This window comes from Dysidea avara, chromosome 10 (assembly GCF_963678975.1).
Source record: "Dysidea avara chromosome 10, odDysAvar1.4, whole genome shotgun sequence".
Classification (NCBI taxonomy): domain Eukaryota; kingdom Metazoa; phylum Porifera; class Demospongiae; order Dictyoceratida; family Dysideidae; genus Dysidea; species Dysidea avara.
In genome coordinates this window covers 12,524,007-12,537,508 of record NC_089281.1, presented here as the reverse complement: position 1 = coordinate 12,537,508, position 13,502 = coordinate 12,524,007, and the positions used below count along the sequence as shown (strand labels likewise).

Below are 13,502 nucleotides of genomic sequence, written 5' to 3'. Positions count from 1 at the left end.
TACTGAAATTACTTTGGTTACAGAAGCATTAGTAACAGTTATAATCTGAACAGCTATATAATCAAGGACAAAACTAGCTATAGTTAGAAACATTTTATTAGTGTGGCATATATACCTAATATTAGAGTTAAGAGTAGTGTGACTGCTCTATTGGAATCCCTGACTGCTCTATTAGAGTATCTCGATCTTTTGCAGTAAAAAATAAGTGTCTTGCTGGGTCACATGCACTTAAGCACCTGTAATATTAATAATAGTCCTCATAAACTAGGGTTCCAGGTTTACCATGCGGGCGGGTGACCAGAAACTAAGGTTTGACTTGGTGTGGCCTTATTAGCGCATGACGCTTTGCATTGCAAGAACTTGGAAAACCGCAGTATTGCACGAATTTTATTATTCAAACACGCGCATGGCCGGTAGTTGCAAAGACAATGCAGTTTCCTGTATTTAAAGAACTGCGCATACTGACACATCATTAGCGCATGACGCTTCCCATTGCAAGAACTTGGAAAATCGCAGCTCCCCGCTAAACTCTATTGCATGCCACAACACACACAGACACTTGGGTTGGCCTGGCCGTGCACCAAGCAAGAGTTTAATGATTGTTTGAAAATAATTATTTACAAAACACCACCATAGCTAACTATGAAACACCATAGATACTGGAAACACTACCCAACACATTAATAACTGCCATGTGATCTGTGATCTGTAGACCTGTGTGATGCTACAGCAGGGTCTGCAACAATAAAGTATCAGTTTTGCCTAAATTTTGGAGACAGCCGACCCAAATCTGCCCCCAAGGGAAAAAACCCCCACTGAACAAAAACCACATGGGTAAAAAAAGAACAGCTGGAGGAAAAAACCATACATGATGCATGCAGCTGTAGCACCACATGTGCATCACTCTCGAACACAAACTGCAATAACAATAACCACAAGCAAGATTAAGCACATGGATGAATACATATATAATAGTCCAGAATCTAGTCCAACTGAGTAGGCTCATCATCTAGCTAATGTCTGTAAAGGAAAAAATAAATAAAAAATTAACTGAAGTCAACATCACACATCACATCCATTACACACTAACATCCCCTCAATAAAAATGAAGCAACAGTAGCTTGGTAAACGGCCTAGAATTGCCCTAACAACCAATCATTCATTTAAATACCCCAATTATCCCGCCACACATGCGCAATTACGTACCGCGGAGAGCATATTTTCTGTCTAATATTGCATGACCGACAGAAAATACCACTCGTAAACTCTATTGCATGCCACGACACACACAGACACTTGGGTTGGCCTGGCTGTGCACCAAGCACCAGCACTTACTATGTATATAGACACACTCTAGAGGTACAAAGAGCGGGACTCGGTATATATATAAGGCTCAGGTGCCTAATTTTTGTGTAACTTCTAAGAGAGAAGCAACTAAGTCTTTAACATAGCCATCCTTGGCGCTATCTGAGGACCAACGACCATGCCTCTTGAATAATCTGTCTGGTATTCTAGCTTGAGCTGCAGAAGTAGCACCTCCTGACCTAAGGCTGAAAAATCTGACTTAGAGAACCCAAGAGATTCCAACCTGTCCAACAACAGCTCTTGTATACGAGTGTGTGACAATTGGCCAGATGGACGCAGCTGCTCACCCCCTTTTTCCAGCGGACGGAACAATATTCCAGAGGAGTTTGATAAACCACCCATGTCCATATATCGCTTAAGCATTGCAACTGGGCAAGTAACTTTAGCACTGCAAGCCACATACACCCGGACATAGACACACTCTATATACCAACGGATTGCTGGAAGGTGACGGCAACCCTGCCATTTGATGAATCCAGGCAATAGCATATGTAGCTTCCTTCACAGCTGCTCAGGACTGCTTAGAATCTCCCAAGTGTTGAAGATACAATGCCAGATGAACTGGCTTTACTGCAAACATGTTGATATTGCTAAGGGACTGGGCCCATTTCCTCCAGCGGTTGAAAGCATACATGTACTTCTTAGTTGTAGAAGGAACCTTACTGTTGAGAACTGTAGTATACAAGCTCTTGGCCAAGCACTTAAAATGGGGATCTTCCATGCACAATAACTCTTGCCATACTATCTGGCCTTGTACCACTGCAAAATACACACGATTTTAGTGTAATAAATATTCAAAAAGCCCATCACAATAACAGGCAGACAATTGTTTAGCATGGAAGCATCTCAGCACACTGACCTATAGTGGCTGACACAATACACACCAATAGAAGCATCTCAGCACACTGACTGACAGTGGCTGGTTCAACACACAACATAGACCATGCAATGCTTACCACAGAAGCACCTCAGCACACTGACTGACAGTGGCTGGCTCAACACACAACATAGACCAATGCTTACCACAGAAGCATCTCAGCACACTGACTGACAGTGGCTGGCTCAACACACAACATAGACCAATGCCTGCCACAGAAGCATCTCAGCACACTGACCAACAGTGGCTGGCACAACACAAACCGATGCTTAACACAGAAGCATCTCAGCACACTGACCGACAGTGACTGGCTCAACACACAACATAGACCAATGCTTGCCACAGAAGCATCTCAGCACACTGACCGACAGTGGCTGGCACAACACAAACCAATGCTTAACACAGAAGCATCTCAGCACACTTACCAACAGTGGCTGGCACAACACAAACCAATGCTTAACACAGAAGCATCTCAGCACACTGACCGACAGTGACTGGCTCAACACACAACATAGACCAATGCTTGCCACAGAAGCATCTCAGCACACTGACCGACAGTGGCTGGCACAACACAAACCAATGCTTAACACAGAAGCATCTCAGCACACTGACCGACAGTGACTGGCTCAACACACAACATAGACCAATGCTTGCCACAGAAGCATCTCAGCACACTGACCGACAGTGGCTGGCACAACACAAACCAATGCTTAACACAGAAGCATCTCAGCACACTGACCGACAGTGACTGGCTCAACACACAACATAGACCAATGCTTACCACAGAAGCATCTCAGCACACTGACCAACAGTGGCTGGCTCAACACAAACCAATGCTTAACACAGAAGCATCTCAGCACACTGACCAACAGTGGCTGGAACAACACAAACCAATGCTTAACACAAAAGCATCTCAGCACACTGACCGACAGTGGTTGGCACACAGCCCTTACCTATAAACATGTGTAGATATACCAACTGTTGGTGTAGAAGAAGGGTGCTCATTACACTAATTCTATGTATACTACCTGCCTGGGATTGGCTTATTGAACAGAGAACATTCTAATCATATACAACTTGTGTAAGGAATTTTGTTTAAAAAATTTTTTTTTTTTAAATTTAAATTTATTTTTATTTTTATTAGCTATTCAATGAATATGACACATGGTTTTAAGAGAACAACAGAGGGCCACCAACAGGCATGTTAAAATCAAATAACAAGCCAAGAACACAAGTGGTTGACCTTGAACCAGAAAAGAACCCTGAGGTACACCTACCAGGCAAAAACAAATGGTCAAACAGGGGCAGGTCACACCAATCCCTGACGAAAGAAGCAAGATGTCTACCATCAGGACAAATTAGAGGCCAAAATGGGGCGGATGACCAATGAGGTAGTACAATGATACCCCTGCACTTACAGTTCTGAGCATGCCTTAGCAAACATGGAATGAGGTAGACTGGGAGACACCACCAATTCATTTCACCAGTCCAATCACATGTGAAACAATCTACTGCCTCAGACCTTGGGTTACAGAAACGGCTATTAAACCTAGGTAGTTGAGTATTATAAAAGCTTGCAAAGCGATCAACTGTACACAGGCCCCATCTACTGTTCAACCAGCAAAACACATTTGGGTGTAATTGCCAATCATCAAAGTCTTGTATGTGACTGATAAAATCAGCTATCTGGTTCTCAGTACGAGGTATCCACTCAGGCTCAACAGACACACTATATTGTACACACAAGGAACATAACCTAGGGTTTCCTGTTGAAGGGCCGGGTTTTTACTACCCACCAGAAGAATCCGGGAAACATTTTGGTTATCAGTAAGCCACTTAACTTTACAATTTTGAAGTTTTGATATCAATGATTGAAGAACCAGCCTGACACCTTTAAGCTCACGCCATGTAGAGCTTTGTTGGGCCTCTACAGCATCCCAATGGCCATGCACCACATACTGACCATGTTCAACAATATACCCACCAAATCCTGTATCGCTAGCATCAGAATACACAATTCTTACAGCACCTGGCTGGCACCATAAAGGCTGAGAGTCATACTCCTGAAGATTTGCTTCCCAAAATTGTTACTCACAGAGAGCCTCTGGACTCAGTGACAACATGTCACTCCAGGTATAACACTCATTAATCACTGCATACAAACTACGAGTCATGAGTCGACTAACTGGGCCCACTGCAAGGGACAAAGAAATTATCTTCCCAATGATCCTAGCAGTATGACGGGCAGGAAGCACTACTGTCTTAATTGCAGAAGACACTAAACTTCTAAAAGCATGCACCTTATCTGTGGGGACAATAATCTGGCCTGTTTCTAGATTGATATCAAACCCTAACCAAGACACCTGGTAGGAAGGAACCCACTGGGATTTCGTAGGGTGAGCCACAAAGCCAGCATTAGCCAGGGACTCCTGAACAAATCTATTGGCAGCTTCGGCCCTTTCAGCTTCTACAGAGCAAATACCGTCATCTAAATACACCACTATCTTATAACCATGTCCCCTCCAATACTTAACTAATGGCCTAAGAAGCTTAGTAAACAAGTAGCACGCTGAAGATAAGCCAAATGGAAGGACTTTAAACGTAAAATAAGTCTGGACTTTATTCACAGGCCACATAAAGCCTAAATACTTCCAACAGGTTTTGTGGATGTCAACATGGTGATAACCAGACTTCAGGTCAAACGTAAATGCCTTATCACCTTTTTCAAATAACATCAGAGCTGTCCTAAGGTCTTCATATTTAAACCTCTGCTTCCACAGGAACTGGTTGAGGTGTCTGAGATTAATCACCAGACATTTCTTACTGGGTCCATCAACAACTGACAAAGGACTACATATAAAAGGTTGAAAGTCAACCTTAGCAATACAGTTATTGACTAGCAATTCCTGGATCGCCAGGGAAACAAAGTCACAATTAGCCAAATGGTTACAACCAAAATATGGTGTTGGTGAAGAAAACAAAGGAAACATATAGCCATACTGAGTTGCATCCACTACCCTATGAGGGGCATTCAAAACATCTATCCAAAACCTTATATGTTTCCTGAGGCCTCCTTGCATGGACCAGTATACTATGAAGTTCATCAACATCTAACTCCCAAATAGGACCATTGAGTCCAGCATCAGGGCCTTGTCCTTCAAAATCAGGGTTGCTAACTGGCAGTAAGTCATACTGTGTATTTCACGTTCAAAAGGATACTGTTTAGATGCTGCAGCTGCTCTTCCTGGTGCCTTGGGACAATTTCTCCTGATGGCCAAACTTCCCGCAATAGAAACAGGCGCCTGAAACTGGGCGCGCTTGACGACCAGGAAGAACAACAGGTGTGGCCTGTACCGGAACCACTTCCGGTATCCTACTGATTCAAAGGGGCCTCACGCCCAAAACCGGTAGACTGCTGCGCGGAACGACCGCGCTTCTTCTTAGCTACAGAAAATTGCATTGTCTTTGCAACTACCGGCCATGCGCGGTTTGAGCATGCGCGTGTTTTGAATAATAAAATGCGTGCAATACAGGGTTTTGGTATTTGTTAACTAGTGATGATCCTGGTATACTTGCCGTATAATTCCGGTTATGCAATGATTTAACTGACACGGAATTGAACGGCTTCATTACCTGCGTACTGTTAAACCCGGTATTGCGCGCGTTTTATTATTCAAAACACGCGCATGCTCAAACCGCGCATGGCCGGTTGTTGCAAAGACAATGCAATTTTCTGTATTGCTGCTTTCCTTTCCGCAGCCTTCTCGGCCTTTTCTATCTTCTTCTCGTCGTCACTATCATCAGCCAACTCGTCTGCGTCATACTCAGCGATAAGAGACCAACCGAACTCTGAGCGGTCCGCCAACCTGATAGCCTTTTGGCAGACTGAATTTCAACAAACGCATACCTTCCTCTATTGCAAGTTGTACTTGCCGGAGCTCGGACGACACAGGGGGAGAACTCGTAACCTCCTCAAGCCTCACATGAGCTACACGAAGGTGTTTCTGGAGTGACTCGTTAAAGCGGAACTGCCTCTCATTGCCTTTCTTTCTGAAAGTTACTTCTGCTGAAAGACGAGCTTTCTTGGCTGCTCTCTCTGCAGTTTCTTTCTGTTCCTTCCGAAACTCAACCCTTAAGGCCTCAATAGACTGCTGAGTCGTTGCCTGGGATGCGGTCACCATGTGGGCGATACGGTCCAGTTTAGCATTCGTCTCCAAGTAGCGGTAGCTAACGAGCTGCTGGAGCTTCCTCCACTTCCACCACCAGCCATTGAAGTGACTGAAGGGTTTATAACCGTGACAGTTACTCCAGAAGTAGCAGACATTTCGAACGAGGAAAAAATGAAGCAACATGCAGTAGCTTGGTAAACGGCCTAGAATTGCCCTAGCAACCAATCATTAGAATATATTGGTAACGATGTCTACGTACTATTTTGTGTAAAATATGTTATTCTATATTATCAGTGCGAACTACACTTTGCTACAGGTCAGATGCAGGGCCGCCCAGAGAAATTAAGGGGCCCAGGGCAAAGAGTTAAAGTGGGGCCCTTGATCCAAGTTGTAAGGTGAAGACCAAAAAAAAAAAAAAAAAAAAAAAAGGTCACAACCTGCTGGCAATGACAATAACTACCCATCACCAACCATATCTCCTTATGTATAAGCTTGCTACACTGCTCCTCTGAAGAATACCGTGACTACTCTATTAGAGTATTTAGATCTGACTGCTCTATTAGAGTATATCGATCTTTTAAACAGGTATTCAGGGGGCCCTTCATGGGGCCTCCTGGGGCCTCCTGGGGCCCGGGGCAAAATTCCCCAGTTGCCTCCCCCCTGTGGGCGGCCCTGGTCAGATGCATTCAATGTGTCATGTTTTTCTATTACAGTAGTTCAACAGAGCTTTGTATGGGCTTCAATTCGATTCACTTTTTTGAAAACAAAGGGGTTCGGTTTGTCATTGCCTGAAAACAGAGAGGTTCGGATAACCAAGGGTTCACTGTATCTACAGTGCAGTAAAAATATTAACTCTTGTAGTCTTGATAACAAGTAGCTACCCAGCTGAGAATGTGGCTAACTGACACCATAGATAGTATATACTACGGGTACGTATATATAATATCTATGCTGACACGTACCTCTACTTCACAGGTCTAGAAGTCCCTAGTACTTATCATCACCTACTAAAGATGGTTTGCTAAGGGGATATACTCAAAGCTAGCCATGTTACGGTGGTGTCTTCCTTATTACAGGTTGGAAAGGAAAGTGATGAAACTCTGACAAGAGATGTCCAAAATCTTAGTCAAGCTATGGAGGCACTGAGATAACTTGAGCTGGGTGAGGAGAAGGCTTCTCTGAAGGAGCTCCAACAAGACAGAGAAGAGTATAATGAGGTGACTACTGTTCTGTGGGACCTCATTAGCGGGATGTTGCTGATCTGGCTAAAGAATGTCAAATTAGTGATGAAGTGTTGACTGAGTCTAAAGCATTGGTTAGAATAGGCAGTAAGGTGGAGAGAATCATAGCTCAGGTAGACAGTGCTCTTAAGAGTATTAATTGTAGTGGAAAGGTGAATAGTGTACATCAAATGTACTATATGGATCACATGATCTCATCACCTAGTGAGGTCAATGTTACCACGGAGGAGCTGGCAGCAAGACTGAAGGCACCCAAGCTTGTTGATGATCATCAAATTGAAGGGGATTTGTGGAGTATTGAAGATCATGATGGGACTCTTGATGAACTGACTAAGGTGAATGAGGTGAAACTAAATACAGTAGGACCTCCATTATCCAAGCACCTGTGTGCCAGTTCGATCATAAAAGTGTTCAGATAGCTGAATTTGTTCAGATAAATGAAGTCCATTCATTTATGTACACAGTTATGTTCAAACTACTTCTAATAGAACATACACTTACTTTAATAGAATATTCACCTCATTGTGAAATACTCTAATAGAGCAGTCACTTATACTGTTTGGATAATCGAGGGTTCAGATAATTGAGGTCCTACTGTACTTAGTTATTAACCTTTAAGGACCACAACAATTTATGCAGTGCCTACCCCAAAAACTTTTTGAAATTACGCATTCTATTACTTAGCAATTTGTAGTGCTAACAGAACTCCAGGAAGTAGTAAAGGTTATAATGCATTATATATATATATATATGGGGAAACTCACCTATCAATAACAAACAGCACTATCTACTTTATAAGTGCGTAGAACTTACCATTTTGAAGCAACAAGGCAACTTCTTAATACCGGTGACGATCTGTATCCTTCGTGAAACAATTTTTCAAAACGCTTTGTTTTGTTCTATTTAAAGTGTGCCATCACATGATTTTGTATATCATCTCTAAAAAGAGAGCCCTCTAAACTCCTTATTTCAATTTAATCAGACAATCAGAGAGGAAGTATGGAGCAAATTCTACAAGGTTAGTTTTATTATGTAAACATAATATAATATAGGGCTAAAACGAATATTCTAAATGAAAGAGTATGAATGTTTTTTAAAATCATTTTTTATTTATTTTTAGTTAAGAACGAATAATCGAATATTCTATGTAATACTGAAATACAGTGTATATGTGTTATTTCTTATTATTTGTAAAACAACATTAAAATTTGATATCATAAAACCTCAGTAGGTGGCTTTCAAAATGAAGTAGAAGTGTCTGATGCTGTAGCTATATACTAGAGGTGTACCGATAAGGATTTTTTGATATCTAATTAATCTGTCCTAAAAGAGCTGATACTGATTGTATATTCTGTAAAATGTAAGTCAAATAGAACTACAGGTGTAGCTACTGCACGATGTATGTTCTAATGATTTGTAGCATTGAGAAAACAGAAGTGATGTAACTTTGCTATATTGCACAACTACCTATGGTGATGTGGTCTCTAGTACACAATCCAGACAATTAGGCACCAAAAATATTTTAATACATGCTCCCTTGTCTGGATCACTCCATGTTTTGATTGGTTACTAAAATGGCTGTTATACACAGATGATCAGTTTAGTTTTCCTGTGGTACAGTTTTTGTTCTTAAAGTATAACAGCTACTGTTCTGGGCAAGAATATTTTAACACTAATAACAGTATACTTACATGTGCAGTAGTGTGGCTTCTCGTAACTTAGCATTTTCTGGAATAATATGGATAGGCTTTCTACTGTTTGTAGTAAGCAAAAAAGGTTTTCCTAGCTGGTACTCATATTTGCCATGCAAACTAATCGGTTCAGAGAGCGTTTGCACCCATTATTAATATGGAAGGCAGCATGTGATGACTTCCATTCATAACGGAAATCATCTGCATTTTTCACAGTAGCTACTTTGATTGTAGAGGTGCTTTTCGAACAGTTTTGATTCGTACTGCTGTGTAGCAGGTTTAGCATAGCTGACAACAAAGCATAATGGATACTTCACTTTTCAGACAATAATTGATAGCTGGGGCGTGCAGCACCATTTCTTTCTTTTAATGTGGTTCACCAGTCATAATTTTACGGGAAAAAAGTTAACAAACAATTACACAAAGAAATTTGGAATGTTCAACTTACTAGAGTAGGGACCACATAGCACATCAATTAAAAGTACTGAAACAAGCTGAAGTAGTGCACGGTATTAAATCACAGTAAAACAGTAAGGAGTGTTCTATCCCTACTGTGCTCAAGATACCATAAAATGCACAATAGGGATATAACACTTCTTATTGTTTTACTTTGATTTAATATCATGCACTACTCCAGCTTTTTTTAGTACTTTTTATTGATGTGCTATGGTCTCTTCTCTAGTTGAAAATTCCAAATTTTTTTGTGTACTTATAACTTTAGATAGATTGTAACTTTTAAGTAGCATAGTTTTTCATAACATATATATAAAGAACTTTGCGTGGGAGTATCAAGCAAAAAGTGTTCTATATTTGCCATAAAAGCCCAAGTGTTCTATATGTATATGTTAAAGTATAGCCACGAATGCTATATGAAAAATAAAGCACGAAGCGCGTGGCTGAGATGCTAATAAAGCACGAGGTGAACACTGTGAAAAAAGAGGGATATAAGATGGTATTTCCAGCGGCTTATTGAATACAAAAAAGCTTGATATAACCTGTGTTATACTAACAATCTCATGTAAGGCTTTAGTTAATGTGTTAAACATACTGAGACCATATATGTGATGGTAAAGTGTGGGTATTATATTCAATATAAGCTATTTCAGGTAATGTGGTAAATAAACTGAAACCATATATGTGATAGTATAGTATGCATTATACTAAAGTATAACATGAGTATAATACAGGGTTTATATTAAGGCTTATTTGTATTCAATAAGCCACTGGAAATACCATATTATATCCCACCTTTTTCACAGTGGAAGCCGAGTGCTTTATTAGCATTGAGGCCAAGCGCCTCGTGCTTTATTTTTCATATAGCACTCGCGGCTATGCTTTAAATGATTTATGGAACTTTCTAGTTGTGTAGCTTCACCATACACTAGGGCTCGTAATTGACACGCGTTGCACGAACTATTAGCAGCCTGAATGCACACAAACGAGTTTAACAAAGTAACTCATGTGTAGTTCACCATAGTTTGGCATGGAAAACGTTCATCGCATATTTTGGTAGGTTTGCTTGCAACCCACAATCAATTCTATTGTGAGTCACATGGTGAAATATTTCCATGATATCTTGTCCGTTACATTAACAAACGTAACAGCAACGATACCTTCTCCCACCCATCATCGAAGCATTTAGGTATATCTATAAAAGCAATCCAGTGGTAGAACTCGTATTGGCTAGGATGATTGATCACTCAGTGTGGCGAGGCTATCAGCCTTCACCGGCATGGGTGATTAGTCGTACTAGCATGAGCCCTGCGGGCTATTAGCCTACATTAAGGCACGTGGGCAACTGTGCTTTATTGCCCGCAAAGAGTGCCTTATTGCACCACAAAGAGTGCTTTATTCGTTCAATAAAGCACTCTTTGTGGTCATGAAGCACTGTTGGCCGGCTGAGAGTGTACTTTATGAAATTTAAAGTACACTTTTTCCTTTGATCTCGCCCACGCAAAGTTCTATAATTGGCAGTTATAGAACACTTTAATAGACCACAGTTCTATATCAGGTAGTTATAGAACTGCCAGGTCTATTTTGTAGCCTACTTTGAGTGAGTAATCACTCATTCTGGCCAGTACAACCAATCAACCAAGCCAGTATAGGCTGATAGCCTGACTGCACTGGCTGACCAGCAGGCATGGGGCAAAGTACTTTGGTACTTGTACTTAAGGACACTTAAGTACACCTTCTTGAGTACTTGTACTTATACTTAAATACTTTTTGTACAAATGTAATGTACTTGTACTTATACTTAAGTCCTAAGTAATGTACTTAAGGTACTTAAAGTACTTCAAAGTACTTATAAGTACCTTGAAGTACATGAAGTACAATGAAGCCATTTACATATGTACAAGTGAAATAAGTTGTAGCTATATATATTTGCTGGATTTGGCTCAAAGATAATACATTCCTGGATTTACATTGTCAGCTTTTGGTTTAAGTCACAATTGCTGCATTTGCTCTAATAACAGGATTTAAAAGGTTTCCCATCTTCTGATTCATTTCTCTGTTGATCTTAGAAACAGTTGTACTGCTTTTGGCCTGAAAGATTTAGTTGATCACTATAAGAAGCAGGCAGCTATAGCAGCTAAGAAAAAAGATTATGTGCTGAACAGAAAGTCAACAACAATGAAGTACATTCACTTAGCAGGTGGATGAATACATTGAAACTGATGCAGTAACAATGGCCCAAAATCCAGCAATTAAGATAACCAAAAGAAATATCCTCTGCTTTCAAGGTTGGCAAAAAATATCCTAGGAGTACCATCTTCCTCTGTGCTTATTGAGAGACTCTTTAGCATTGCAGGAAAGGTATTTACTCCTGAAAGATTTCACCTTACAGATGACAGATTTTCACAATTTTATTAGGTACAACCAAAACTACATAAATGCAATTGTGAACACTGTAAGCATAATCTGTACTTGTACTTAAATACTTTCAAAAGTACTTGTACTTTACTTAAACACTTTCACATGTACTTCGCCCTGTGCCTGCTGACCAGTCAACCCAACCAGTAAGAGCAAAACCACTGGATTTAATTTATAGACACACTTGAAGATTTCGATGATGGTTGCTTGTGGTCAGCAGCAGTGAACATTCTTAGTACGTTTTGCTCACACAAACAGACGAGTCCTAGGAATATCACGGAAATATGCTTATTAAAGTACCACAATCAAAAACTTTTAATAATGAGAAGATGGACTAGACTCACAAAACAACTAATGAAGGCGCAGCACAGTGCAACGTAGGCAAAACACAGGTGCAATGCCTATTGTATCAATGATAACACTCCTCCGTGAGTTTCTAATTGTTTCATGTGTCTTGTGTGTACCTCAAGTTGACAGTTCTCTGTACCAGATAAAGCACTGCCTTTCGTGAGTGCTATACGGGGCATATAGCACTCAAAGAGTGGTCTCGAAACGAAATATAGCACTTGACTTCTCCTCGTGCTATATTTGTCTCTCGCCCACTCTTTTCGTGCTATATTTCCCGTATAGCATTTGCGGCAGTGCTTTATCTAGTACATACATATCAAGACTCACGGTAGTGAGTCGCGTGGCCAAGAAACTACAAAGCGCACGCCCAATTAAAAGACGCGCGGCCACTACTGTGAGTTATTTACGTGTAGGGCCGGTTTTGCAATATTAGTCCTAGATTACGCAACATCTCTCAATAGATTTGTATTGCGTTACGTGTAAAAAAATCTTTTGGAGTCGTCATCATAGTTGTCTTGCGACCTCGCTAAAATAAAAAAGTAACCATCGCAAAATAAAAAATAGGCGTATTTCACTTTATTTCTCCACCTTATGTTACAACTACTGTCACGTTATACCAGTCAACATAGTCGTGTTTGTATAGTCCATCTAGCACTGACATTATCCAATCCTGGTTTGCCTATATGCGTATTTTCTTCAATCAAACCTCTATTTCCTACAATAACTTTTAAAGACACGACGTGGACACAAACTCTAATGCCTGATAAACAAGTTGTGACAGCGTACTGAACCTTAAGTTCCCTAGGGATGGCGTTTTAAACAGAAATCTTTTAAATTCGATTTAGTGCCACACCCCATGCGAGCGTTTATAAATCGCCAGTTGTCTTATGGTGTGAAGAACAAAATCACTAGTGAAGGTGCTTTAAGCATACTCTTCAAT

At 40.7% G+C, this 13,502-nt stretch overlaps 2 protein-coding genes across 4 annotated transcripts in view; both read right to left on the bottom strand.

The window, feature by feature from the left end:
- LOC136268141 (glutathione S-transferase theta-3-like) overlaps positions 1 to 13,502 on the bottom strand; it is a 34,734-nt gene that overhangs the window by 8,740 nt on the left and 12,492 nt on the right. The window lies entirely within an intron of this gene.
- LOC136269348 (uncharacterized) lies at positions 560 to 5,561 on the bottom strand. Of its 3 annotated transcripts, XR_010707295.1 has the most exons (3): positions 5,462 to 5,545; positions 2,333 to 5,418; positions 560 to 2,261 (listed from the first exon to the last, which is right to left on the bottom strand). XR_010707295.1 is itself a non-coding variant. In XM_066064897.1 (2 exons), the coding sequence occupies exon 2, from the start codon at positions 5,350 to 5,352 to the stop codon at positions 4,330 to 4,332; it is 1,023 nt and encodes a 340-aa protein (XP_065920969.1). In that variant the 5' UTR covers positions 5,353 to 5,418; positions 5,462 to 5,545; the 3' UTR covers positions 560 to 4,329. The 3 variants fall into 3 exon arrangements, 1 of the variants encoding a protein (XP_065920969.1); XR_010707296.1 differs by lacking the exon at positions 2,333 to 5,418 and having other exon boundaries at positions 560 to 1,013; positions 5,462 to 5,561; XM_066064897.1 differs by having other exon boundaries at positions 560 to 5,418.